At 39.5% G+C, this 25,131-nt stretch overlaps 2 protein-coding genes across 2 annotated transcripts; both read left to right on the top strand.

The window, feature by feature from the left end:
- Nucleotides 1-1,269: 1,269 nt before the first annotated feature.
- phyh (phytanoyl-CoA 2-hydroxylase) lies at nucleotides 1,270-8,549 on the top strand. The gene is made up of 9 exons (XM_066669865.1): nucleotides 1,270-1,461; nucleotides 1,862-1,917; nucleotides 2,244-2,354; nucleotides 3,081-3,249; nucleotides 3,547-3,628; nucleotides 4,586-4,767; nucleotides 4,875-5,024; nucleotides 5,375-5,509; nucleotides 5,617-8,549. Exons 1-9 carry the CDS (start codon nucleotides 1,393-1,395, stop codon nucleotides 5,668-5,670), a joined length of 1,008 nt encoding a protein of 335 aa, XP_066525962.1. The 5' UTR covers nucleotides 1,270-1,392; the 3' UTR covers nucleotides 5,671-8,549.
- A 3,760-nt stretch (nucleotides 8,550-12,309) lies between these two features.
- Nucleotides 12,310-25,010, top strand: ucmaa (upper zone of growth plate and cartilage matrix associated a). Its single transcript, XM_066669616.1, has 5 exons — nucleotides 12,310-12,491; nucleotides 14,806-14,862; nucleotides 14,940-15,035; nucleotides 22,960-23,058; nucleotides 24,442-25,010. The coding sequence occupies exons 1-5, from the start codon at nucleotides 12,434-12,436 to the stop codon at nucleotides 24,543-24,545; spliced, it is 414 nt and encodes a 137-aa protein (XP_066525713.1). The 5' UTR covers nucleotides 12,310-12,433; the 3' UTR covers nucleotides 24,546-25,010.
- The last annotated feature ends 121 nt before the right edge of the window (nucleotides 25,011-25,131 follow it).

Genomic DNA, 25,131 nt, shown 5'->3' with positions numbered 1-25,131 from the left:
GCCAAAAGATATCAGTGATGAGTGAAACGATAAACACATTTCTTCAAGTCCCTTCACAATGACATGTGGGGCAGGGCTAAATTTCAGTATCCCAACAGGAGTGTAAATCAATCGAGTGACAGCTGGGGTGGGACAAACCATGTCTAAAAAGACAATAATCATGCAAAAATTACAATACATAATCAACATAACAGAAAACAGCCAATAATCAAAAATAAAGTAAAAGTGCTGCGGAACCTGTAGATATTCAGCATCTATGAGTACTTTATTACTATTCTCCAGTGTTAAGTTGACACTACCTGTTACACTGTGCAATACCTTCACTTAGGGCGGCACGGTGGCACAGCAGGTAGTGTCGCAGTCACACAGAGGTTGTGGGTTCGATTTCCGCTCCTGGTGACTGTCTGTGAGGAGTTGGTGTGTTCTCCCTGTGTCCGCGTGGGTTTCCTCCGGGTGCTCCGGTTTCCTCCCACAGTCCAAAAACACACATTGGTAGGTGGATTGGCGACTCCAAAGTGTCCGTAGGTGTGAGTGAGTGAGTGAGTGAATGTGTGTGTGTGTGTTTGTGTTGCCCTGTGAAAGACTGGCGCCCCCTCCAGGTTGTATTCCCGCCTTGCGCCCAATGATTCCAGGTAGGCTCTGGACCCACCGCGACCCTGACTATTGTCTACACTAAGTATTTTCTACACTAAGTGCAATATTTTTGTATTTAAGTGAATATTTGTTTATAATTATATATGACAATGTAGTTCACTTTGACTTTGATCTTGTGCATGTGTGTGCACATGTATGCAGGTATGCTATTGTGGGCTATTCATATGCCCACATCTGTAAGGGAATGCAAAGTCTGTGATTTTTCCCCCCAGTTCTTTATGAGATCAGTACTATAATATTTCAAAGATTTGTGTGTGTGTGTGTGTGTGTGTGTGTGTAGTATGCAGGAGAAAATGTCTACATTGGCGGTGGGGTTTGTATTATTACAAATGTAATAATAAAAAGAATCACTTCCATGAATATTTGCTACTTTGTGGTGATTAAATAATTTCTCCAATAACCATTTTTGTATTCAAATTATTCTTTGAGTTGTCAAGAACCAAACAGTGCTGCCTACAAATTATAGGTTACATAATCAAAATAAATAAAACTTGCAAGATGTTTATGGTGCAAAACCAGTTTGAAATGAACTCTAAAAGCTGATTAACTGTACATCTTATCAGTTTGTGTTATGTGATCTAGGCTAAGTGTCAATATGTCGGCCATGTACTTTGACCCAGTTACATGTGGACTGAGTTTATATAGACAGCTACGTCGGGTTCGCACGGAGAGCACAAGGTCAGCACAAGAGATCCGCTAATTCTTTGCTGTTTAACTCTTTTTGTTTTTTTAAATAAAATGTCTCGTCGAGCGGCAGACAGGCTGAAAGTTGTCCTGAATCATTTGGACCACTCCAGCTCTGATATTGTATCCTTTCGCTGTTGTTGTTGTTGTTATTATCAGCCTGTTAACTAACGTAGCTAGCTAACTGCTCCACCGCAGCGAGCCCTAAAGCCGTGTTTACCATCAGTTCGGTACGCGCTAAGGGATGGGAGTTCTACCACAGGCCGAGGCTTTGAGAGGCCTACTGCGGAGGAAAAGTGGGCGTTTACCGTTTGCACGTTGCAGACTCATATTTGCATCTCTTGTTAGCTAATTAGTTCACACATGAAACTTTTCTAGATTCTATCGTATTTTGACGCAGTAAAGCCACGTTTAGCGCTTTAATTACTCATCTAAACACTGTTGTGATTCAGTCGCTAAGGTTAGCTTATTCGCAGCTATTTTAAATCATATTATTGTTTTACCTTAAATGCTTTAAATAAAGCGCTTGTCCTTCACCACCTCACAAAATGTCTCGTATCACCCCACTCAAGCACTAAGGTAAGTAGCTAATGTTTAATTTTCCATCCCAAGTTAGGTTATGAGTTACGATAAATAAATTAATTTACAGACTAATATGTTTATGGGATTAAAACATGCCCTCAGTTTTCATGAAATGGTCCCATAATAATGCCTTATTTTATTTTAGTAATAGGAGGGAGACACTCATTATTTGGAGTCACTGAAATTAATAAACTGAGTTTTCCTGAGCCTGAATATAAAGTATTAGCTGCTAAACTGAGGGAGCATATAGTAACGGGTAATTTAGTGATGGCTATGTTATTTATTTATTTTTCTGTTTTGTTATTTTGACTGGCTGTCCACAGGTATACCTTGGACACGGGTGTCCTGAGTCCAGATCAGAGACTATTTTATGAAGCAAATGGATTTCTTCTCATCAAAAACCTGGTTTCTGACGAGGACATTGATAAATTTAGGCAAGTCAGTCACTTACTTAACCATAGGGGTGTAAAATTAATTGTTTTCATATCAAAGCCTAAATATCAAATCTAGCCTAAATAACTGCGTCTTACATTTTAAATAGAGACGTTCTGCTTATATAACAGAGAGCAGTCAGAGGCAACAAATCACTGTGCTGTGTACATGACAACTAACTCTACAAGTAGATGACAGTCTGACTGTCTACATTCATTCATCGTTCATTCTCTGCGACCACGTCATCCTGTTCATGGTCGCGGTGGGTCCAAGGGCCACACGCAATCACTGGGTGCAAGGCAGGAACACACCCTGGATGTGGCGCCAGTTCATCACAGGGCAACACACACATGCTACATTAATCATGCAGACGTTAAGCCAGATCTTCTTGTTTTTCTTGTTTAAAAACACGGGTCTATACCTACATTTGTTGAAAGTTTGTTGCAAAATTGATCAGGAAAATAAAATATTTTATATCAATCATTCAGTATTGCTTCCAATTTCTCACTAGAAGATACCACCAGATGGCAGCATTCTCTCTCTCTCTCTCTCTCTCTCTCTCTCTCTCTCTCTCTCAGAACACAACAAAAATATTTGTGAACCCACAAATAACCTTCTCTGAGAATAGACCTTCTAACTGAGCAGTTGTACTAATACTAGCACAGGTCATTACAACCAAATGATACTCAGTGAATAACTGTGAAATTTTTGTTTGTGTTTTCCTGCAGGGCAGAGTTTGAGCGTGTCTCTAAAGGAGAAGTAAATGTACCTGGCTTGGTTGTTATGAAAGATGTGGCCATTGCTAAGTCTGAGTTTGTGAAGGATCAGAAGGCTGTGTCTAAAATTCAGGACTTCCAGGAAGACCCAGAGCTGTTCCACTATTGCAAGTTGCCCCAGGTCTTTTATTTTCACAAATACACACCCTTATGAAAATTCCTTCAGGGTCAATAAAAGGTCATGTCTTATGTTATCTTACAAACACACAGACACATGCTCTCTCTCTCTCTCTCTCTCTCTCTCTCTCTCTCTCACACACACACACACATAGACACACACATGCACAATTGTGAGGTTTAATATATGGCCCATAATTTTAATAAAAAATACCTAGCATGTAGATACAGTACATCAGCATTGCTTTGCATGAGTTATAAAGAGATATAAATCAAGAAATTCAAATTGTGCTTGTGACAGATTCTGAAATATGTGGAGTGTTTCACTGGGCCCAACATCATGGCTATGCACACCATGCTTATCAACAAGCCCCCAGATGCAGGTACCCACACAGGCATAAAAAGCATAACACATTATGTTTTTTTAAAGTAGACATCTGTAATCACCAAGGAAGGACATGGCTGTACATATGTATGAATACCTGAATTTATTTTAGTGCTCACAGTATTGGATTTGGTCATTGAAAAAGGCATTTGGAGTTGGAAAAACACGATTTTTAAAAAATATGTATTTGTTTATGGACTTACAACACACTAACAACCAATAATGTGTCTCATAAAAGTGAAAATTGATAGCTATAGGTGGATATATTTGAAACAAATATGTACATTTGTGGGGCGGCACGGTGACGCAGCAGGTTAGTGTCGCAGTCACACAGCTCCAGGGACCTGGAGGTTGTGGGTTCGAGTCCCGCTCCGGGTGACTGTCTGTGAGGAGTTGGTGTGTTCTCCCTGTGTCCGCGTGGGTTTCCTCAGAGTGCTCCGGTTTCCTCCCGTTTCCTCCCACAGTCCAAAAACACATGTTGGTAGGTGGATTGGCGACTCAAAAGTGACCTTAGGTGTGAGTGTATGTGTGAGTGTGTGTGTTGCCCTGTGAAGGACTGGCGCCCCCTCCAGGGTGTATTCCTGCCTTGCGCCCAATGATTCCAGGTAGGCTCTGGACCCACCGTGACGGTTAAGCGGTTACAGATAATGGATGGATGGATGTACATTTGTGCATAAGGCTAAATGAACTGTGGAAATATTTAATTCATTTTCAGCCTTGAACCTTGAATTTAATGCACAGACTGCATTTTTGTGGTATTGGGTTTAATTTTTTTCACATAACATTTATTAACCAAAAAAAATCCAATATGTATCAACTCTTATGCTAGCCGCCCCAAATAACTGAATGTTAAACTGTCCATATTCTTTATTCTTTTTCATATTCAAAAAGTATTCTTTTAAATGTATAGCCTACATATTAGGATGGTAATGTTTATCAACCTATCGTGTCTTAGGTAAGAAAACATCTCGCCACCCCATGCACCAGGATCTGCATTACTTTCCTTTCCGTCCAGCTGACCGAATCGTGTGTGCCTGGACTGCCATGGAAAAGGTGAACCGTCAGAATGGCTGCCTGGTGGTGCTGCCAGGAACCCACAAAGGCACCCTGCAGGAACATGAATACCCAGAGTGGGAGGTGAGACATTTGAAAAATTTAAATAGAATCAAAGCATCTGTTTCAGTCCTAAAGCACTTTATGAATATTGTTGGTCCTCTTTTTTTTACCTTCTGCACTCTACTTAGGGTGGGGTAAACAAGATGTACCACGGTGTTCGCAACTATAACCCAAGCCACCCCAGAGTGCATGTGGAGATGGAGAAAGGAGATACTATATTTTTCCACTCTTTGCTTATACATGGATCTGGAATGAACCAAACACAGGGTTTCAGGAAGGTAAAGACAAATATTGTAGGATAAAAAAAATGTCAGTATTTTTCTTTTTTCTTTTCAAGTAGGGGGTAAGGTTTAATTGTCCCAGGGAACAAAATTGTATGATACAAAAATACAGTGTATTTTTTAACATAGATTGGATGAAAAAAATCAGTCCAATATACATTACACAATGGTAAAGCTGTTATAAATGCAAATTAATGAACGTCATGAAATCAGGCACGTTTCTTCGACCAACTTGTTTTCTTTCAGGTGGTGAAAGATTTCCTGGCAAAACAATACTGTACAATACCACAGTGAGACGTTTCACAGTAATCAACAGAAACTGTTTGTATATATGTGAACATGTTTAGGCCATCTCCTGTCACTATGCCAGTGCTGACTGTTACTACATTGATGTGAGTGGTACTACCCAAGAAAACATCAGTAATGAGGTGAAGGACCTTGCCACCAAGAAATATGGAGCAGATTTATCTATTTCTTTTGAGGTATGTGTCTGTGCATATATCATACACAGTTATTACAGTTAATGTATTCATGCAGTTTGACTTTATTCTCACCCCTGTGTGTTTGTGTGTGTGTTCCATGTGTGAAGGACACCTGGGCATTGAGGGGGCGTCTAGTCCAGGGAGAGAGGACATCACTGTGATGACCACCTAACTCCAACAGAGACCTAAACTTAAAAAAGCCAATACATATACTTAGAGCAGTAGTTTCATAAATACTATCAAAATCCTAACATTTCTTTTACACATTTCAGTCCTCAACATTCATTCATTATCTGTAACTGCTTATCCAGTTCAGGGTCACGGTGGGTCCAGAGCCTACCTGGAGTCATTGGGCGCAAGGCGGGAATACACCCTGGAGGGGGCGCCAGTCCTTCACAGGGCAACACACTCACACACACACATTCACACCTACGGACACTTTTGAGTCGTCAATCCACCTACCAACATGTGTTTTTGGACTGTGGGAGGAAACCGGAGCACCCGGAGGAAACCCACGCGCACACAGGGAGAACACACCGACAGTCACCCGGAGCGGGAATCAAACCCACAACCTCCAGGCCCCTGGAGTTGTGTGACTGTGACACTACCTGCTGCGCCACCGTGCCGCCCCAATCCTCAACATAAAAGAGAAAAAATATAAAAAAAAAATATTTTGGGTTTGGATCAGTGATCAGCCCCTTGGAGTAAGTGCAACCCATCACCTTCCAGATCACAGACTGTCAACTGTGAACTCTTAGATTCAATTACCTCAGAATAAAACCGATTTTCCTTGAGGATTCCACTTCTAGTTGTGCTGAATAACATTAAGACATTATATTTTGGCATGAAGATATGCTTTCGGAACATGCAGATGCAGAATGAAGATGTGCACATGCAAATTGGATATATTCTTGCGGAACCTTCGCATTCAGAATGAAGACGCATTCACCCCAAAAAACCTTACTGCTGTTGTTATGGAAACCAACTCCTAATACCAGTCTCAACTTCTGTCCGTGGACCGTTCTAATCTAATTGTTAACATGCGGGCAGGTACTAGGTGTTGGTTCCTATAACAATAGCAGTAAACTTTATTGGTTGCATGTGTTCATTTAAAATTAGCAGGTAATGTCTCAGTCCCAAATAGCACCCTACTCCCTACACTTTACTAGTTGTAAAACTAATATTACACACAGCACTCAATATTACACAGTGAAGATGTGTAAATATGAATGGATTTATTACCCGACATACAATGCACTATTTTAGTGCAGATGCCTTTATGTCCTACATTTGCATACCTTCAGTTCATGTGTGCACATCTTTAGACCACATCTGCATGTTCCGCAAGCATCTAAATTCTGGAATAGAATGTCAATGAAGGCAGTAATGATCCCCATAGATTAAGATGGGCAGCATAACAGCGACCTTAAACACATGAGCATTATGGGAACCAAGTGGCTTGGATAGGAGAAGGTGAATGGCCTTGAGTGGACATATGAGAGCCCTGACCTAAAACCCTGATTGAAACCTGTGGATGGTCTTGAAGAAAGAAATCCACTGATGCACACTAAAAATTATGAATGAATCTGAACAGCTCTGAAAGGAAGAATAGGCAGTTATTCTGCAGTCTAAGTGTAAGCTGGCAGAGGAATATCCAGAAATTATTTCCAAATGTTTCAGGGGCTGGTCAGTTTTCCAACTCTGTGTTTATTTTAGTTTTACATATATTGATTCTAGTTGTAAGACAGAAAAGTGACTACATAAAAGAATGTGGATTTTCAGTATATTAAAACATAGGGGTTGTAATACAGAGGTATTAACTTTGAATAATGTTAAACATCTGCCTTTAACAGTAAAAATGAATGTCCTACCACTGAAAAAAATAAGCTTGTTTCAGTATTTGAGTTCAGTACAGATTTTAAATGTAAATTCTAAAATATCACAACAATGTGACGGATGACATTAAAAAAATAAATACACATATACCTGTTGAAAAGGAAACATCTTCCTCTAAACTGAACAGGTGCCTCCGCAGTCAGAATTAGGCTGCTTATATCAACAGATTTTCTTTTCTGTGATCATTGCCATGGAAAATGAGAGTGATGCTTTTTCAAAGGAAACTTTAGACAAAATGTTTCCTTTTAAGTACATAGGGCAGCATTTTCTCAGGAGTCTAAAATCAGAAAGGAAGGGTCAATGCTCACGTCTGCCTTGATATTTAAACACTGGATTTTTCAGGAATTCTGTTCATTTTATTTACACCAAATATTGCCTTCACATTGTAAATGTTGCTTATTGTAGGAATATAAAAATTCTACTAAAATGACTTGAATCCTATCAGTGTTGTAATTATTTTCCTTGATATTTTTATTAAATAAATGTGCTTTAGATGCTAAATATTGCATTTTATTGACTAGAACTCTGAAAACATTTTGTGTGGTACGTCCCGTGCTGTCAGTGCCTCAAGTCTCAGGCTCAATCTCAAAGGGTTGGTGTATTAATAAGTAATGTAAGCCACAAACAAATCCTTACTATTTTATTTATTTGATCAGGGTTAATGGCACCATGGTATATTTGCAGTGTAAGAACAGCCATATTCACAAACATAATGTCTTAAGATTTAGTCTAATTATTTTAAGTGAATGATCGGAGATAAGCACGGTTAATTCTGGCTATTATGCTATTTCAGGACTTTTAGTAGTACATATAAACACTTCAACATAACACCTACTACCCTACCAATTAGGCAGAAGAGGAGTAAGATTGTGAGGAGAGTTTGTATGAATAAGGAATTGTGCTCATTTGGCAATGCTGCTAACAGTGGATTGAGTTCAAGCTGTACACATGCATGGCATGCAAAAACTCATAAACATCCCGATGAGCTGATTTTGTTCTATTAAAATGCAATGGTTCCGGGTACCAACATTTTCTAGACTTCTATCGCAGTCAGAAAAAAATAAATCCAACACAATAAAGCAGCAGTTAACTTTCTACACATTTTAGAGTCAAAGCCTTCAAACGTGTTTTCAAATGACTGTTCAGTCAAAATCATGATTGATATAAATAAAGATTTTACATAAAGTGTGATGTGGGCGCCTTAGCCAACTACTGGCTGAAAAGCAGTGGCCTTGACTGGCTTGCTATTGCAGAACTTAAGGGCATAGAGTGCTATTGAAGAGAAGAGCATGTCTGAGAAAGCCATCTTTCTCTCTGGAGGTTTTGGGTTTGAAGGAGCCTGGGGTCAATACTGTTTCCTGGACAGTTTGCCTCATGCAGACTACAAACCAAAGAAAACATCTGATGTCTTTTAGACATGAAAGACTCCTTTTATACAGCAAGGCAAAAACCTTGGTGTGACTGATGCAAGCACCACAATGTAATATGGCCCAATTAAGGAAAGGAATTTTAAGGGCAGGTTATGAATACAATAGAGCAACTCAGTAAGTCAGATTAACCCTCTTGGTCTTTCACGACTGAAAACGTAGCTACATGTCAAATCGCTCAGTCTTCCTGGAAGATTCAATTTTCTCTTCGTTACAGTATTAAAAAACAATCTTTTAGTGCTCCTCATTTTATAGGGTGATGCCAGGAATTAAACAGAGCACAGTTGTTCTCTATTTAACTTTAGCGCAATGCTAGTTACCTTGAGCTTCTGTTAGCTTACCTAACAAAGTTGGACAGGTAGTGTTCTCCACGCTTTCTGAGCTGTGAAATGGCATTTTGTTAGCGGCAGTTTGTAAAGAAGCAGTAGCAGGCTTCTTGGTCAAAGAAGAAGAATGTGCTAGCATGCTAGTAGCCTGCCATGAGCTTCTTGGAGTCATAGCTAACAGGTGGAACAAACCAAATTGTGGAGAAAGAAAGTTTTTTAAAAAAAATCATTAAACATATCATTTGGCCATGGGTGGCAAACCTTTGCATAAAAATGTGTCTCCAACCCATTACTTAAACCTCATTGCAAAACAGCAACAACAAAAAAGCTGTTTGTTGTTCTTAATTACAAGGCATTTAGGGTGGCTTTTTTTAGGAAATTAGATGTAAAAGGACTCCAAAATTACTGTTTATTTTGTAAGTTAACAAGAAGACATGAATTAACAGTCTATAAGATGCCAGCCATGAGGAAAAATCCACAAATTGATTGGCCCCGCTTCTGAAAGCTACAATCTCAAAGCACGCTCTGTCTTCTTGCCCCACTCTGCCTTTTTCTGTGCTTATTCTTTCTCTGTCTGTTTGGTATCTTATTATATCTCAAGTCACCTTGTGAAAACAGTATGGAAACCATTGTGAAAGCATATAAATTACTATACGAAATATGATATATGTGTGCACTAAGTATATATATCATGTCTCATACAGATGTGTCTGTACTCATTACCAGACACTACGTCCCTGGTTCCCTGCCTCTGTGGCAGGAAAATACTTTCCATCCCTCAGTCTAGATGCCTCACATGCTGCAAAGTGAGAACGTGAGTAGTCTGTACACACATGCAAAGCTGAGGCACCTTAAGGAGTCCTGTAACCCTACTGATCTGTTAGATTTTACAACTTGGCGTAAATCATAGAAAACATATTTTGAATTTGAACAAACTCTTATTTATTAATAATTATTATTCTTAATTATTGACGGCATTGTAGTGTTCCTATTACAGCTCCAGGGTCCAAACCCTGCCTTCAGTCATGGTCTGTGAGTTCTGTTTGCAGTATTCTCCATGTGTTTGTGTGGGTGTCCTCTTGGTGCTCCAATTTCCTTCCTCAGTCCAAAATCATGCTGGTGGGTGGATTGGCTGTGTGAAATTGTCCACAAGGGTGAGTGTCAGAGTGAATGTGTGATGCCCTGGATGTGACTGGGGCCCAATCCAGGGTGTGTTCCTGCCTTGTGCCCAATGATTCTGGATAGACTCCGAACACCCCATGACCATGAACAGTATAAAGCAATTATAGAGAATTAATTAATGTTATTCAGTTTAATGTGTTCTTTGCCTGCAAACAACAAGATGTATCCAAATCTTTAAGAAAATGTAATACACAATAATGTGATGTGACTATGTAAGAAATGACCCAATGAAAAAAATATATACCCTGTTTTTTTTACTATTTTAAATAAACACAGCTGTCTTTCACATTGTGTGGACATTTTATGATTCTCAACAGAAATGCTCCAAAATTGCATGAAATAAAATATTTTTACATTGACTTCCATTTAAAATTAAGTTGTATTTTTTCCCATTGGACAGTGACAGATACTTTAGTGCACAGATACTTCATGCTTTTCACCTACTTTCCATAGAGGGTAATACAATCTGGCACCATCAAATCCTTCACATCCTGCTTTAAAACTGTTTTGTCTCATTTGTTAAAAGCTGGTTTCAATGGATGGACTGTAGAGAGAGAGTTGTTTTGTAAACTTTTTTTGTTTGGAACAGGCCTAGTGATTTTCATCTGGTTTGGATAGAAAAAAGCTGACCAATCATCGTGTCCCACTAAACTCACTATATTGTTCATATATTTGTAGTGGCAAGCAACAAAAATGCAATGATACTTCACGTGAAGCATATAGCAATCTGATTTGGCTGCATTTCAGGGATGTGCTCTGCGGTGAGAATATAATTGCGCAGACAGGTTTCCTAAACATTGGGTAGAGTTTTGGTCATTTGCCTTAAATGGTATTTTTATGTATTCTATCTATATGTCTACCATACATTTTCAAGTTTGAGTTATGCCAGTGAAAACATTGTGGATACTCCACTCATGATTTAGCTCTACGGCCTGTTTCTGAAGAATAGAACAGAAACAGAATATATTTCCGTCATTTGGCAGATGCTCTTATCAGGCATGAGTTTACATTTTTTTAATCGTATTACATAGGTAGGCTAATACAGCATCAAATATCTTGGCTAAAGACTCTTATTGGTACAGGCTAGTGTTTTGCCCAATCTGGGAAGGGAACAGTGCTGTGCAACCAGTTGCTGGGGTTTTTTAGCCCTTAAACCAACACTGGCACTGAGCATGGTGAATTTACACATATGAAATGAAATGTGAAATGTACAGTTATTTGTCATTTTACACTCTAATGTGTCTTTTGCACACACACACGCACTAGTACTCTATGTGCAGTGAACACAGACCCAGAGTGGCTGGCAGCCAACCTTCCAGTCCTAAGCCCTCTTCCCTAACCATTAAATCACAGCATTTTCGATTTAACATACAGTTTCAACAGTGTATTTCTGTGAGGGTCAAAGGTGATGCCTGCAGTGACGATAATTACATACAAGGCTTATTTCATCATTGAATGTAAATAGCAAAAGATTCACACTGTCGTCTGTTTGGGCCCAGCGCTAATGGACCCTCTGATCTCAGTCACATAAATGATAGAATGTGGGTGTGTCTCGCCAACAGGTGAAAGTGCCACTTTCAGGCTGTTAAATTTAGTAGAGTTTATACCCTGGCAGATAAATAGACGTATGTGGAATGCATTTCTTACACACACTCACACATAGCCACTCTTCTATTCATGAGAAATTTAACCTGGTGTTAAGTAATCTGATTAAAACACACTGAAAGATGCTAATACTGAAGGCTGATAGAAAAGAATGATGTCCTCCTGCCAGCTCAGTGTCAGTGGACCTTCATTTGTCTCTTTGCTTTGACGGCTCTTTCTCTCTCTCTCTCTCTCTCTCTCTCTCTCTCTCTCTCTCTCTCTCTCTTTCTCCTCCTGTGTTCCCCAGGGCAAGTGAAATTCCAGCTCACCCTCGGTCCCCCGTCCCTCCCTCTCTTCCTCCCTCCCTTTCTTCTCCTACTCCTTCTCCTCCTTCTCTTTCTTTCCCTCACACACTCATGCACCAGGTCCCAGGACTGCTGAGTCTGTGCTACCTGCCGAATACGGTCACTCACCCTCACCCACGCCCAGAAACAGAAACTGACTGAACCATGGCCTGGATGCACATCATTTTGCTGACCTTGTTGCCCACCATCCTCATCCTCACTTGTGAGTACCCCCAGGTTTGAACAGTCTTTGGTTTTGTTTGACTGGTTCTTTATTTTATTTTGTACTATGCTAAAGTTTTATAAGTTGATTTATCATTTTATCATGCAACACCAGCACAGCACTTATCGTATTATGGTAAAAGTGTTTTATTTTAAAATGTAAATAAAAATTCAATTTAAAAATTTCAAAAATTCAGTTCAATACGTTTTCACAATTATATAAAAAAAAACTGTACAATTGTACCAGTTTTCCCAGAAGAAATAATGTAAATATTTGTATTTAGGTTTTAAAATAGGGGAAAAAGGCTATAAACAAGATGCAGTAATCCCAATTTTTCAAAAAAAGACACTTTCCCTACCAAAACTTATGGAGGGTATACCCTTATGGGGACCACTACTGTGACAGTTTTGTGACAGAGTTTAATATGGTGATAACTAAATACAAATATGTGCTTGAAATTACTCATATCAGACTTATTTTAATAACTCTTTGTAAAACTCTAATAAGAATTATTTTGTTTTGTTGTTAATAAACTCTTTCCCAGTTCATACAGTGACACGGAGTGTTTTTACTGCAGACAGTCTGTAGCAGATTTATTGAAGTGGAAGATACAGGGAAAGTTTTAAATATCGTACCTGTCCTGACTGTCTGGAAACAAACCTATCATTGCACTTGACTTTCAAAGAAGTTTTAAAGAAATCTCATTCAAATAACAGTCAAAACTTATACACTTTTTATGACTTCAGCGGAAAAACCTACGATGATTTACCCTCTTAAAAATTAAGGTGCTACAAAGTGTTCTTTGAGTGATGCTATAGAAGAACCACTTCTGATTCCACAAAGAACCATGTTTGTTTAAGGTATGTGTGAGTGTAAAGAGCCTTTTAAATGGTTAAAAATCTATCACTCAAGGTTCTTTACCCATTTAAACATATTAGCAAAAATGTTTCTTTATGGAACCAAAAATGATTCTTCTATGGCACTGCTTAAAGGATCTTTTGGAGCACATTTATTTTAAAGAATGTAGGCTGAATTGGCAGATGTATGGCAAAACCCCAGTTTCTCTAAAGGTAGGAATTTTTTTGTGTATAGTATAAACAAGTCTCTGTGATTTTTTTATTCTCTTGAAAAAAATTTTATCTGATAAAAATACAAAGACCTGATTTACAATGTTTTCACTGAAAAAATCTGATTGTATTCTCAAAATTAAAAAATGTATGCCTACAACACACACAAAAGAAAAGTTACAAAATAAGAGTAAGGGTGTATTTATTCTTATAGTTTGAAATAATGAAGTACAGAAAATTATACTTTTTTGTTTTTTACATTTTTGTCCCTGTTTGCTTAGCATTCACACGTACAAATTTACAGTCAAACCATCCATCCATTATCTGTAACCGCTTATCCAATTCAAGTCACGGTGGGTCCAGAGCCTACCTGGAATCATTGGGCGCAAGGTGGGAATAAACCCTGGACCTTCACAAGTCCTTCACAGGGCAACACAGACACACACACACACATTCACTCACACCTACTGTCACTTTTGAGTCACCAATCAACCTACCAACATGTGTTTTTGGACTGTGGGTGGAAACCGGAGCACCCGGAGGAAACCCACGCGGACACGGGGAGAACACACCAACTCCTCACAGTCAGTCACCCGGAGCTGGAATCGAACCCACATCCTCCAGGTTCCTGGAGCTGTGTGACTGTGACACTACCTGCCACCGTGCCGCTCCAGTCAAACCAAGATATGTTATAAATAAAAGTGACGCATGACATTAATGTAATGTATAATTTTTGAACCAGTTGTAAGAACAAGGCACCACACTAGGCTTAATGCACGAAATGGGGTTGGATACATGTGTTATTCCTCCGCTGCACAAATCAAAGGAAGTTCACTGCTGTTTCAAAGCACTCAGTTCTGTCACAATGCATTCAACACTGCATCTTACATCATTTTCAATCATTCCACTTTAAAATGATGAATATATAAGGTACCCAGTCCATGACATGCAAGGCCTGAAACAATGGGTTGAACCATTGTTATTTAACACAGTCGCAGCTGCATCATGAAATGCAACATGAAGCTCTGTTATTCTAGAAGGAAACTAGTTCTCTGCTGGAGCTCTATCAGGTTCTCTTAGCCCAAGCTCAAATCAGATGTTCCAAAAGATGCTGGAAACCTGTGCTGTGGTCTGAAGAGTCCACATTTCAACATGTTTTTTAGGAAAAACTGATATAGAATTCTCAAAATCTAAGTTTGACATTCCCACCTGGAATATTCATACATTCTCTGTCTCCTTCCCCGTAGTGCTGTCAGAGGCCGAAAGTGCAGCAGTGAAGGATGAAAAACAGGGTGAAGCTAGTGGTGAGTTCAGCGTAACACAATCTCTCAATGAAAACCATACTTGGTCAGTTGCTTCTCTAATCTTTTTTGTTTTCTAGCACCCTCGAAGCGAGTTTTTGCGCCAGCATCAGACGCCTCCAACTTTTTCAAACGCCGTGGCCGCAGATCCCCGAAAACACAAGCCGAGTATTTAGGTAAGTTCCAAGCATTTGTGATCCAACTGTTTCTAACAATAGCCCCGTGTCCTTCTCTGTTCATCTCAAAGACCAAGTATCACGGCACGTGTCAAACTCAAGCCTAACGTGCACTTTTGTGCATTAAATCTCAAAGATCACATGCTGTTAGAGGAGCAGGCTCTTTTGGCCAGTCATAAAATGATATGAATTAAATAAAGCAGCTGCCGTCTGGCTTCTGAAAAGTGCTGGATCATGAAGCAACATGCAGTTTACATGCATATGAGAGAAAGTTTAATGTAATTATGCAATCATGCAAAATCATATATACAAACGAAGCTGCAAGAAAAATCATTGAGTTCATTGACTGATGTTATTTTCCCACTTAGTCTAAGGCTCCATTTTTTTAACTGAAATCATAAGTATATATGTTAGTCATTCAAATACATATATACATATATATATATATATATATATTAACCTGATTTACTTATAACTTAAATATAACAAATCTCACAACTCTGAAAGGGTGAAGACAAGCTCTCCCTCTGAGACAAATGAACCCAGTCACCATATTTCAGTTAACACAATGTCATGATGTTTATTCATTCATTCATTATCTGTAACCCTTATCCAATTCAGGGTCGCGGTGGGTCCAGAGCCTACCTGGAATCATTGGGCGCAAGGCGGGAATACACCCTGGAGGGGGCGCCAGTCCTTCACAGGGCAACACAGACACACACACACATTCACTCACACCTACGGACACTTTTGAGTCACCAATCAACCTACCAACATGTGTTTTTGGACTGTGGGAGGAAACCGGAGCACCCGGAGGAAACCCACGCGGACACAGGGAGAACACACCAACTCCTCACAGACAGTCACCCGGAGCGGGAATCGAACCCACAACCTCCAGGTCCCTGGAGCCGTGTGACTGCGCCATAGTGCCGCCCAAGTTTTTTCATGAATTTAATCAAATAAACACAATCACAGCACTGTGAGTCTGTGTGAATAGGTCTCAGGCCTAAACATCACGACAGTGCAGTTTTACTCCATTCCTCTTTGCAAGACTCCTCAAGCTCAGTCAGGATGCACTGTGATTGGGCATGAGTCCAGCCACAAGTTCACCAATGGACTTTGACTCGGCTTCTCCAGAACATTCACCTTGTTGTTTTTTTTAAAAACATTTCTGTGTTGCTTTCACTATAAGCTTCAGATCGACGTCTTGCTGGAAATTAAATCTTCTCTCAATATATAGATCTCTTGCACAATGAATCAGATTGTGCTCTGGGATTTCCCTGCATTTTGCTGCATTCATTATACACTATACAAGCATTCCAGGACCTGATGCCAAGAAGCATCCTCACAGCACGACGCTCCCACCACCATGCTTCATTGTGGGGATTCTTTGTTTGTTTGGCCAAGCAGTGTTTGTTGTCCACCAAACAAAGCATCTACCCTGATGGCCAGATAGCTCTGTTTTGGTCTCAGTAGACCAATGAACCTTCTTGCAGTTTGCCTTTGTGTAAACTGAGGTCAAGATTTAATGAGCTTTAATGAGTTTTTTCGTCAACAGTGGCTTTCTCTTTGCCACTCTCCCATAAAGCTTTAAAAGTCTGGTGAAGAACCTCAGCAGACGTTTTTGTATGCAGAATCTCTCTCAGATACTGAATCTTTTAACTCCTTCAGAGTAGTCAGAGGTGTCTTGGTGGCTTCCCTCATTTGTCTTCTTCTTGCACAGCCAGTCAGTTTGTGAGGATGGATGACTTTAAGCAGATTTACACCATACCATTTCATAATGATGGATTTAACTGAACTCCATTCTCTGACTTTTACTTTTTAAATAAATTTTCCTTGGGGTTGTATAGAGTCTTTGTTTGTTTTTATGGTGTAATTGTAGCCAGGAATACAGATTCACCAGTGATCAGACCTTCCAGATATGTGTCTTTTTACAGCAGTCCCTTAAGTCAAATTGATCTCCATTTCACTAACTGTGACACTACTAGCACCAATTCCCTGAAATCTTGCAGTAATTATTTTATATTATACATATTTTAATTAATTATATTGATCGTGATTCCTTTAATGAAAGCTGTAATGGGGAAAACATCCAAGTGGGTGAATACGTATTATAGGCAGTGCAGGTGAGCTCAATAAACTTGGAGTGAAACACTAACTGCCCAGTTTTGTTAGCTAACTGGTGCCTGTGATGGCTATCATTGTGCTGAATGGTGGGGGAGAGGTTTGGACCTTCCAAATCACTGAAGCAGAGTGTGATCGTTTGTGTTCTCTTATGGCAATTTTCCACTGCATGATATTTACTCAACTCTCGGCTGGCTCTGCTTTACCATTACAGGATACCTGGAGCTGGATATTTTTAGTACCTGCTCGCTTGTGGTTCCAAGTGTGAAAAGTCAGAGCAGGAACTAAATTTGACCTTGTGTAAACCTTGTAGAGCACTGATTGGCCAGAGAGACTTGTCAATCACAAGAAAATGCAGACATCCAGCACAAATTATCAATATGTTAAATCTCCAAGCAACAGTAGAGACAGTAGTACAGTAGAGGTTCAAACGCTCAAACGCCACCGAAAGACTGGAGTTGACTGAACAAGAGCTGGACAGTGAAACAAAGCATGAAAAAACTCTACTGATCTGTCTGAACACGAATGTCATGAACAAAAACACGAATACACAATGAGAGAACAACGCTTAACGTTACAGCTGCCATTGTTGTAGGTTGCCAAAGCCTGCGGTTCCCATTGTAGAGGGTGCCTTGCAACATCACAGGCTACATTTCAGGGATTAGCTTTGCTAATGGAAAAACAAACAGTGTCCAAGCTCCAAAAAGCATGCAGATATGATCTGAGTAGGTACCTATCAATGGAAAAATCGCCATTTGACTCCCAGCGTCAGGAGGCTGAGACAACACTGATGACAGTTCGATCCCCCAGGAGGCTTTTTCAAATTGTTACCCTAATAACAGAGAGCTTTTAAACTTGACGTCTCACATACTACGTTCAGAGCTCATGTCATAAGCCTGAAAAAAATTACCATACTGATTTTCTTAGGGAAAAAAGTAGGCCTGGATTTTCAACAATGTTTAGACAGTCATTTTCATAGAAAGAGATCACATTTAAATCACAATCGTGATCAGAAAAATCCAGATTTATTTTCTTCCTATCATCCAGCCATAACTACGCCTGTAGCGTTTAGGCATTTGTGTGAGAGTGGTTTGAGGCTGTGGTTGGATATTTTTAGTGTGGGTTATGGTTAAGAAAGACAAAAGGACAGCTTGAAAACAGTAGCATGCTGAGGATTAACGACTATAAGGGTGGTCAAGTTTGTGTGGAACTGCACTCCTCTGGAAGAAAGACACACACACACGTGCCACTTGATAGTGTTAGTTTGCCATCTCAAGCACTAAGGGATGGAACAGTTGGAAAAAAGTCTGTTTTAACTTTTTAACCAGCGTGTGTGTGCTCGTGCGAGATGCTGCTGCTACTGAAGAGTGCAGGTTGGAGGAAAGAAAGCAGCTGGAGCTGAGGGTGGAATGTGCATATGCAGAAGTACGTTTAACCCTTTCACTTCAGAGACTTAACAATGTCAGTACCCCAAGTATATTTAAAAGAAGCATACACCTTACATGCAACCAGTATTACGACTGACCTGAATTATTTTAACACTTCAGACTCAGGTTTTTTACACTGGTGTTTGGTTCTGCATCAATTAGCCAAAACATTAAAATGATCTCTTTTACACTACACTTATTGTCCATTTTTACTTGCGCCACTGACCACATGGGTGCACTCTATAGTCCTACAGTTGCAGCCTAAAATCCGTTTGCTGCTCTGTATACTTTTAAGCCATCTCTCTTCGTGGTATTCAGTAGTCAGTACCCCTTACAGGATCAGACACATCAGAGCTGCTGGAGTTTGTAAACACTGTGCCCACTCATTCTCCACTCTAAGACATATCTACCTTGTTTGTCCACCTGGTAGATGGAAAGTCAGAGTAGCTCCTCTGTTGTTGCACAGTTTGTGTTGGTTGTCCTCTAGTCCTTCATCAGTGGTCACTGGACTGGAGTTCCAGTTTTTGTTTGAGGGACTTTTTGGAGTTCAGTGACACTTCCACTCGTACCAGGTCAACACACACTAACACACCACCACCACGTCAGTGTCAATGCAGCGCTGAGAATGATCCATCACCCAAACCATTCCTGCTCTGTGGTGGTCCTGACAAATGAAGAACAGATTGAAGCCAGGGGCAACATACTTTGCAGAGCAGTAGGGAAACAAATGGCTTTGAAACTCAGTGGAGCTGATCAAACGGACAGTGAGATTAGAATTTAAAATATTAATCCCTTTTTAAATCACAAAACCTGTAGCTAAAAAATGCTCATTGTCAAATTTTAGTTAAGGTTTGAACATCACAAAGACGTGACACGTTTGTAGAATAATCTGATATATATATATATAGCTATCGAGTATTTGTTTAAGTACTCATCTTTGTTGAGGGTGACACTCAAACCAGGGAGCTCAGAGCCTCAAAGTTGTTTGTTGTGAGTTCTGGCTGTGGATGAATAGGGAATCGCTGGCGCTGTTGATGTTGTGGTTGCTCCCTGGGACAGGAGCCTGGCGCAGGGTGTTTATTTTAGCCACTGACCCTTTAGATCACTGACCGAGAGCAGAATTCCACTGAGTAACAGTGATCTCACTAGTGCTTTTGCCTTGCAGCTTTTGTCCTCTGAGTTCAGCCCCAGACCCAGGTTGACAGTATTCACCAGTAATATGGAGTGCCTGCAGTGTTCAGATGATGCTGTATCTCCAAAATCATCTTAAGTGATAAATAAAACCTGATTCTCTGAATCGAAGAACTAGCAAATCATATTCTTTAATAAAATGAATGAGTAAAGCCATGACTTTGACAGAGATAAATAAAATGACAGTTCTAAGCGTTAGCTGTTACTGCTACAGTCACAGCTTCTATAGAAACATACAGGTTATAAGCCAAATAACACATCACTGGTGTTTATTGGGCATTTTTTGAAATACAGTTCACTATTAAGAGCTACAAAAGGGTCATACAGCCCCACCTTGCCCCAGTCCCCTCACCCTCCAACACTTTTGGGTATTTACAAGAGTTGTAATGTAAAGCACAGCCAACAATGAGGAAGTATTTTGTGCCTGACTCTGCAAGAAACACACATGGCACACATTGTTTATAAAAGACAAATGCCTGGTTATATTATGCTCCCCGGGCACTGTAGTTGGCTGCCCACCTTTTTATTTTTTGGTGGGGGGTTTCTCAGTGCTCACTAGGATGTGTGAAATGTGCTCACACCTAAATAGATCATTTGTTTATGTATGTATGTGTGTGTGTGTTTTCTCTCTTTCATGGATGGCTTACATTCGTAGACTCATATTTTTAGCCACACTCCAACTCCACTTTAGTGTTATGTCATGTGATTTTAACCCAACACAAAATGGAGATTTATAACACACATCACTTGGAAAAGAGATATTTCTCACATCAACAGACATAAACAATCAACACAACAGAAAGATCGTGTTTTACAGAATTGAACTGGCCTTACACTTCAGGCATCTTTTGAAAAACAACATGCTAAAAATGTTCAGAACAAGTGTTTGAGTTTTCGTTAGGACAGGCCAAAGAGAATTCAAAGCTTGTATGAGTCTGCGCAGGCCGGCCAAGCTAAAACAAGTGAATCACTTGTGTGACACGACTAAACATCAGCCCGCATTGTTTTCATTTTACATGGATTACGTCAGTTCCTTGATTAACAGCCACAAATCACCCACAGCTTGAATTGTGATTATTTAGCAGCCTTCTGCTATAATCACTTTTACAAAGGCCAATAAGACTAACAAATGCTGCATTGCTCAGCCCTATAGGGAATGTTTCTGGGTTAGGGTTAGATTTGGTGATCTCACTGAACTCTGTTTTATTTATGCTGGCTTCAGCTAAGAGGTTGTTAGTACTGGAATATCACCAAAGGAAAGTGATAACGTTATGAGGGCAGCCAAATTAGAGCAGTCTACTGTAGAAGTGCTTTATAAGTTTGGTGCTTCATTGCCTCTAACTGCAGTGTGCTCTCTGCACACTAGCAACAAAATGCAGCAAATCTCAAGCTTTGCACTGGTTTATCAACAACATTTCTGCTCGGCACAGTGTGGGCAAGTCTAGAAGCATCATTATAATGACTAATGTCAGAGGCTGGTTAATTCCCAGTCAAAACGGCCAGAGGTTTTAACAGAATCTTTTACAGAAAATTACAGTGAAGCCTCAGTAACTAAATATCCAATTTTCCAATATTTACCACATCTACCATTTTGCCATTTGCCTTAATTACTTCTTCCTTTCTTTTCAGATTTGCTTTTTAAAATCTGCACTTCTGAATACATTAGATGAGATCGGTTGTATTTTCTGTTTGGGACTGATCCAAGTCAATGGGGTGGTTCATTGTTCATTGTTCTGATGACACCAGCAGCATCTTAGATTCATTTGCAAATGTTCCTTTTTAAACTTCTTGTTTTCATGGTAGACTCTGATGCCCACATCCTTTCAGACCCACAGTGGAAAGATATGCAAAAACCTTTATTATTTTTGAAGCAGGAGTGGGGGGGCCTTGTTTCTGCACTCACTGCCCAGTGTCTCAGCTAAAATGATAGACTGTAGTTCATCTGTTGTGCTGCATTATTTCCTAATTTGTTTGCATCCTTTCACCCTGTTTTTCAATGGTTAGGACCCCCACAGTGCCACCACAGAACAGGCTGGTGGCTCATTCTCAGAGCTGTAGTGACTTGGTGGTGGTGTTGGTGTGTTTTGAGCTGGTACAATCTGTCATGGTGGATCTGTCACAGCAGTGCTGCTGGAGTTTACTGTCTGTAACCATTTCACCCAGTTTGAGATCGTGATGGAGATAGAGTCTATCCAAGAACACACCCTGGACCGGGCGCCAGTAAATCACAGTGCTTCACACACTAATTTTTGAATAGCCAGCCCACACACTAGCATGTGTTTTTGGAGAATATATATGTACAAACACACACACATCTCGTTGCTGTCAAATTAACCCATAAGAACCCATTGTGACACAAACACTTTACTCGGTCTGGAAAATTCCCAACACACTTTTATACTTCACTTTAAATCATGATGACCTTAGTAACATCCTGGATGCAGTCAAATAACAGTGAAGTGTACGTGTGACCTCATTTGTAGAATGATGGTTGCTTGGTGAGTACATAGGCTATAAGAATATTTATTTTAAAAGCGTATTTTGTTTCTAAAAGATATGTTTGAACCTTTTTAGCCATTCAAATTCTTTCATAACCTGCCCTATATAACATACAAACCAAACAAAATATTGGAATACAAGATACAAAATGGTTGTTGTGAATTTGTCTTAATGTTGAACATAGCAGAACCTTTGAACATAGCAACTGTCCCTCATATTGTTTGAAAATTTCATGGATGAACCAATAGAAATGCTCCAAAATTATTTAGAATACACACCTCCCCCCGTCCCATTCACTTCCACTGAAAGTTAAGTTTTTTCCTTCTCCTTTAAAGTTATTATTTTACGATATAAATGTTTTTAATTGGACACAGAGAAAAATATAAAATTGCCTCAGAGTTTGTCACAGTGCTCTTTATTTTAACTCTTTAATGAATTTATTTTTATATAATTTATTAACTGTGTAACTAGACAAGACTTCCCACATATTGAAAGGTTATTTCTTATGGTTCCTCCAGTTTCTGGGAGTGACTGAGGAAGTGTGGTGAGCAGTCTGGAAAAAAGAAAACCTGATGCATAGTATGCAGTTAGAGGCTGCAGTCAAGTTAAATTAAATCCAGCCTCCGTGTGCTCTTCAGGAATCAATGGAGCTAATGCTGTTTTTTTTTCTTTTTCCCCTTCAGCTGAGCAGAGAGTGCAGTTGGCAGCATCAGAGCGCAGGAGGGAGTATTATGAAGAGCAGAGCAACGAGTACGAAAACCATAGAGAGGAAGAGCGAGACGGTAAGATCTCTTCAAGTAGTTTGACTCAAACGTGGAACACATCCCTCAGGCTTCTAAAAAGCCTCTACTGTCTGGAGGAGTAATGATGGAAATAATGTTCCAAATTGATCAGTAGCCTGGAGTACACAATATAAAGCAGTGTGCAATGCCTACTCTCGTACATTTTGATATAAAGCTGGATATGGACTTTTTGTAAGGAATCTGTGATGTGTTAGTACTCTTGGACCTTATAGAATTTGATGCCTGTAACACATTCAAAAACTAAAAGTTGGGACAGAGCAAAATAAATGCTACATTTAATTTATGCCAAACTTGAATCCTCAGCACAAAACAGCAAAGAATTTAGGTCTTTCACTGTTTACCATTTCCCAAATTCAGGAAACCCAAAGAAATCTCAAACCATTGTTGATTTTGTTGAAGGGATTGCCCTTTGAGTCCTCAGACTGCACTGCATGCAAAAACCGTCTTGCTAATGTGTTAAAAAAGAGTAAATACAGTGTTATTAGCAGTAGGTGCAAAAGCCAACATTTGCTTTTGAGGTGCAGCAGTACCCACGGCAAAGGTGACTTGCATAAATGTGAAGGTATTATTGATGTGGAGGCATAATATTGGGATTTTTAGGGACATATGCTGCCATTTTTCCAAAGAAAAATCCAAGGATATATCAGCAAGACAGTGCCACACCTCATTTAGGCTACAACAGCATGTCTACATAGACACAGGTTGCATAAGCTTAAATTGCCCGTTTACAGTCCAAATCTCCTGTGGTGCATCTTTAAGAGAAGAATCAGACATCAATGACCATAACGTGCTGAGATGCCCCAGTCTTGTATGGCAAAAATTCCACTTGCAAGATTCTGTGAGTGTGTTGTAGCAGTAAATATTCCTCTGTCCCAAGGCAAAAACGAGCAAATTTACAGTTCATTTAGGTTTAAAAATCACAGATTTTTACAGTTTTCATTGCATTTTTAAAATAAAAATCCATTTTGTCCATGAACAGCATTTGTAATTTGGTAAATTTGTATAGACCTTAATTTAAATGAATGTCATTATTAAATATTAAGATTTTTCAAAGTCAGCGTGATCATAAAAACTCTTTCCTTCTGCATCTTGTTGTATTCCAAAAGGAGCTTCCCAACCACAGGGCATGAAATCCATCCCGTTTGAAACTCCCTTCAGCCTGGATATTTTCATTCCCTATTATTTGGAATATGTCTTTAAATATCCAAATTCCCTGTGCAATCAGCTGCACGAAAAACATGAAACTGAATGTGTAGAATGTAGTGAATAATGGTTTATCACTAACCCAACCTTAAATTCTTCATCCTAGTAAAACTAAACACCAAACCCACTTAAATACTGTCTTTCTCCTTCTCTCAACAGAGCAGCATGAGAGGAACCGGGAGAAAGTGGATCAGTGGAGGCAGTATTACTATGATGGGCAGTACCCACGATACCACCACTACCGTTCTTACTACCCAGACTAAACACACGCTCAACCTCAAAACACCACACTTCTCTCAACACCAGCGTAATGTTCTTTGGGTCAAATAATATGTCTTCTTCCCCATTTGCATTTATATACATAATGCCAGTGCAATAATGTCACAATGTGGTGAACTCATTTAATCTGCAATTATTATCTGAATTTTCCTTGCTTCCTTCTTTAATGGCTACTTTATACTGTAAACACAACTTCATATTTCTGAATTCCAGTTTTAGCCGAATCACTGAGTGGTGATTGATATTAAAGATGTGCCAATACTATTTTTTAAACAGCTATTGTTTTCACCAGTATTAAAAGAATGCATTTAACCTTGGAACTTGTAATCAGGAAAGATATTATTTCAAAACGGACTGCGCTACTGTTATTTTCACCATTAGCCAGATATTTACTCCACTGTTTAGTTGGATTACAGTAGAAAAATGCTGTACTTTGATGCTGAAAATAAACGTAAAAAAAAAATGTGTAATATTCTTACAGTGTGTCTCAAATGCTACAAGTGAATGAGCAAGAGAAAGTGTGCCTAAAGAGAGAAGCAAAATATGCACAGCTGTATCTTTCATACAGTT

This window comes from Hoplias malabaricus, chromosome 4 (genome assembly GCF_029633855.1).
Source record: "Hoplias malabaricus isolate fHopMal1 chromosome 4, fHopMal1.hap1, whole genome shotgun sequence".
In the NCBI taxonomy this organism is placed as follows: Eukaryota; Metazoa; Chordata; class Actinopteri; order Characiformes; family Erythrinidae; genus Hoplias; species Hoplias malabaricus.
The sequence above is the reverse complement of the archived record's forward strand: the minus strand, read 5'-3'. Positions and strand labels throughout refer to the sequence as shown.